Source organism: Phaenicophaeus curvirostris, chromosome 1, assembly GCF_032191515.1.
Source record: "Phaenicophaeus curvirostris isolate KB17595 chromosome 1, BPBGC_Pcur_1.0, whole genome shotgun sequence".
NCBI classification, from domain to species: Eukaryota; Metazoa; Chordata; class Aves; order Cuculiformes; family Cuculidae; genus Phaenicophaeus; species Phaenicophaeus curvirostris.
Window position 1 is genome coordinate 114,015,274 of NC_091392.1, and position 3,529 is coordinate 114,018,802.

Genomic DNA, 3,529 nt, shown 5'->3' on the forward strand with positions numbered 1-3,529 from the left:
AGATATACCTATAGCTTTTTGGGGTTAACAGGAATCTAATGCTTCCATTTTTTTTGTGATGGTTTTATACCGTGCTGCACTGGACTTCACTGTAACACAGAACTGAGAGGGCTGGGGTTCTTTGTTCAGTAGTTTGTTTTTTAATTGTTTGAACAGATTGTGGAATGATTGCATTTTGCAAGGATTTTAGAAGTAAATGCCTTGATTTTATAGTCCTCCTGACTGTCAGTGGTTACAGTCTGTGTAACCTCTACTGGCACGGAGACTACCTTGTGCACAGAAGTCTGGCTCAATGGAAGTTCCCCAAATGCTTCTGGAGTAAATGGAAATATTTTCACTCACCGTAATGCACCTTCAGTCAATACCTAAAGCAAAAAAACACTGGGACAAAGCCTAAGAAATGAGTATATTTAATTACTTGGTACTTGGGGAGAGGATTCTAGAAATGATTTTTCTGATCTGTATATCACATAAATTGTACAGAATGCTCTATTTGTTAAAGAACTAAATGCCCATTCTGGACAAATCCTGATACTTAATTTTTCCTTATAATTTTTTTAATAAAAGTTTAACATCAACTGTCTAGTTTTGTTCTGTTACTGACATTTCTAAAAACATAGTTCTGATCCACTGAGATGGTTTGTTTTGATTATGACATATTATCTTGTTTCAAAAGTGTGCTAAAATTTTATTTTGATAAGGTCAAAACATAGCATAATTTAAAATATTAGCTATGACATACTGTCAAATACTTCTGTCATAATAATTTTGAAATTAATATTTCAAGGGATTATGAAAATAAACAAACAAACAGTTAAGTCAAAGTAAAACTAATACCTTTGTCATAACAAAACATTCATGCACTATGGAAAAGAGGAACTTAGCAGGCAATCACTGCTGGATATCACTGTGTCTCACCATGAAGTTCTCTGTTTTAGGCAAAACGGCGTCGTCTTGGAATATTATTCAAACAAGAACTTGTGGCCAGTTCTACTTTAGTTCTCTTTGTTAGGCAGAAACTACAAACCAAACCATTACTTTTAGCAAAACAGCCCTTGAACTCCCTGCGTACAAAACTCTAATTGAGTAGGCAGGTATGTGCCGTCTCTGGAATGTCACAGCCTCCTTTGTGTTTCTTTTCCAGGTTTTGCAGCAACCACTTTTGTGTTCACATTCTTCCTTTCTTTCTTTCTCCGGAAAGAAAGAAAGGAAGAAATGAACAATGGTAAACTTTGTATTGTAACCCTTATAAATTAAAAGTTATCTTAGCTTTGTAATGCCATGCACAGAAATTATAAAGCAGCTGTGTCCCACAGGCAAATCTTAGGGAACTCACACATAGTCATTTAATCTGTAGCCGCTATGGGAAGCAGATGTCAGGGAAGAAGCATGGTTTCCCTTGTAGACAGTTGGTGGTCTATAGGAGGGAGCAGTCCTTCTTATGCTGCTGGGCTGCGTCTGGTAAGGTGTCTCATTCCCATTACACTGGCTTGATGTGCACAGCAGAGCACCGCCGAGGATAGTCAAAGATGCGGAGACAAAGCCAAGGTAAAGAGCTTGACCTATCTCGTACTTCATCCCGCTGGGAAGCACGGGGTTGTAGAAATCTGTAACAACATCATTAGTGGTCCAAGAAACAGGTACCAGGCAAACAAGACCAGCCAGGATGAAAACAATTCCCCCAGAGACTGCAATGGGGTCTTTGGCAGAAGTCCCCTTGGCACAGTGCGTGCACTTCATACCGATGACAGCAATCACACATGCCAGCACGGAAAGGACGCAGGAAATTACCATCATGGCACGGGCGGCTTGGAGGTCACGGGGCAGCGCCAGCTGGGAGCGGTGGACTTGGCACTGGTAGATGCCGGTGCTGTGCCAGACGCACTCCATCCAAAGCCCTTTTATATAGGCCACAGCTGTTATAATATTGGTGCCTACATGTGCCGTTCGCCACCAGTGTGGCAGAATAGTAGCAATTAATGTCCCAATTAGGCCGAGCAGGCTTAGAGAGAAGCCAAGTAACTGAACAGCTGAGCTTGCCATGTTAATGTTTGTCCTGCCCAGTTCTCTTAATAAAGCACCTCCGCTTGAATTCCCTTGGAAAACACAAGCTTTTCTTGGAAGATATGCAGCTGTTTTACTTCGACACCTTCTGCTCTCCTAATAAAAGGTAATTGAGGAAGAAAGGAGTTAATTATTACCCAAATGCTTTACCTCTCCAGCCAGTAAGGTGCATTCCAAGTGCAGTTAATGCAATAATTAGCATAGTTGTCGCTGTTAATCGTACTTTTGTGGAAGTAATGGGAAAGTTAGCTTCCCTCTTCACTTATATAAACAGTATTCTGTTGCCTGCTGGGAAGAAAACTGAAGACAATTTATGAAATGGAAAATAATATTTTAAATGCAAATATTCCTCTTCCCAGCAGACTCTTCAAAAAAACAAACATGATTTCCTTTCTAAAGCAGAGAATTAGCTAGTGTTAACACTTGGAATGAATGAGATTTATAAAGTAAGGAACTGCAGGTTGCTTTACACGATGAAAACATTCCCAGAAGGTCATAGCAGGACTAGGAAAACAATAAGGGTATATTTACTCAAAGTAGGGAGCAAAAAGAGTGATTTAAAACCTGTGGAAGAGGATAACAGGTATTGGATTAAAGTCGCTTTCCTGACTTGCCAGTATTTCTTGAGGTTGGGTTTTAATAAAGCAACTCAAAGGGGAATAATTTTCATCAGCCTCTGTGGAGTTTCAGGTTATGATTTTAGGTTGTGGGTGAAATGACAGCATGTGAAACCAGGTGTACTTCATGGAGCTTCTAAGGAGTGACACCTTCACAGTTTGGTCACTTATAAATTCTATCTGGAAAATGAGGAATAGCAACTCTTCTGTATAAATCGCAGATTAAGTGGTCTTTTCCAATGTCTGCCTTGCAAGGTCTGTTATACATCATGTGTTATGTGTGTGGGCAGAAACCTGATATTTTAATATATAAAATAACTGTTGCATCAAAATCCAACTCGGAATTCAGAAACAGAAACAAATTTAGGCTCCAGTTCTGCAAAGACCCATGCATGTGCTGAACGCATGTTTGTAGAAGAAAGCATAAGTGTTTGCAGGACTGGGCCTTAGCAGGCAAAGGGAGGAAAACCATCTGGCTGAACTAACGAAGACCATTAGAACAACAAAATAACGCAGACGTAGAAAAGTGAAAGCTGGTTTACATTCCCCTTATCTCACTAATGAGGCAAGAGCGCTTGACGTGTACATCGATGCCGATGTTCGTCTCTAGAAAATGCCACAGCATGCACTGATCTCTGTATAACAACAGGGTGGGTTGTCTTTTCCTGAAACAACCAAGAATCTGCCTCAGACAGTGTGCCAAAAGAAAGGAAAGAAGTTTGAAAAGCACAGGGAATATATGGGGTAGGCAGGGCAGCAGGAACTCTTGTTCCTTTTCTTTAGTTTGGAACACGTCTGCTGTGTGCAGACATAGAACGGGGAGGCATGTGATGTTGGAGAGGATCTGA

General features: G+C 40.4%; 1 protein-coding gene across 1 annotated transcript; it reads right to left on the bottom strand.

Annotated features, from left to right (window-relative positions):
- Window positions 1–847: 847 nt before the first annotated feature.
- CLDN14 (claudin 14) lies at window positions 848–2,091 on the bottom strand. Its single transcript, XM_069849935.1, has one exon. The coding sequence runs from the start codon at window positions 2,041–2,043 to the stop codon at window positions 1,333–1,335; it is 711 nt and encodes a 236-aa protein (XP_069706036.1). The 5' UTR covers window positions 2,044–2,091; the 3' UTR covers window positions 848–1,332.
- Window positions 2,092–3,529: the final 1,438 nt, after the last annotated feature.

What these genes read in the sequence shown, in the direction of transcription:
- CLDN14 (XM_069849935.1), bottom strand. Translation starts at nt 2,043, where the DNA reads ATGGCAAGCTCAGCTGTTCAGTTACTTGGCTTCTCTCTAAGCCTGCTC.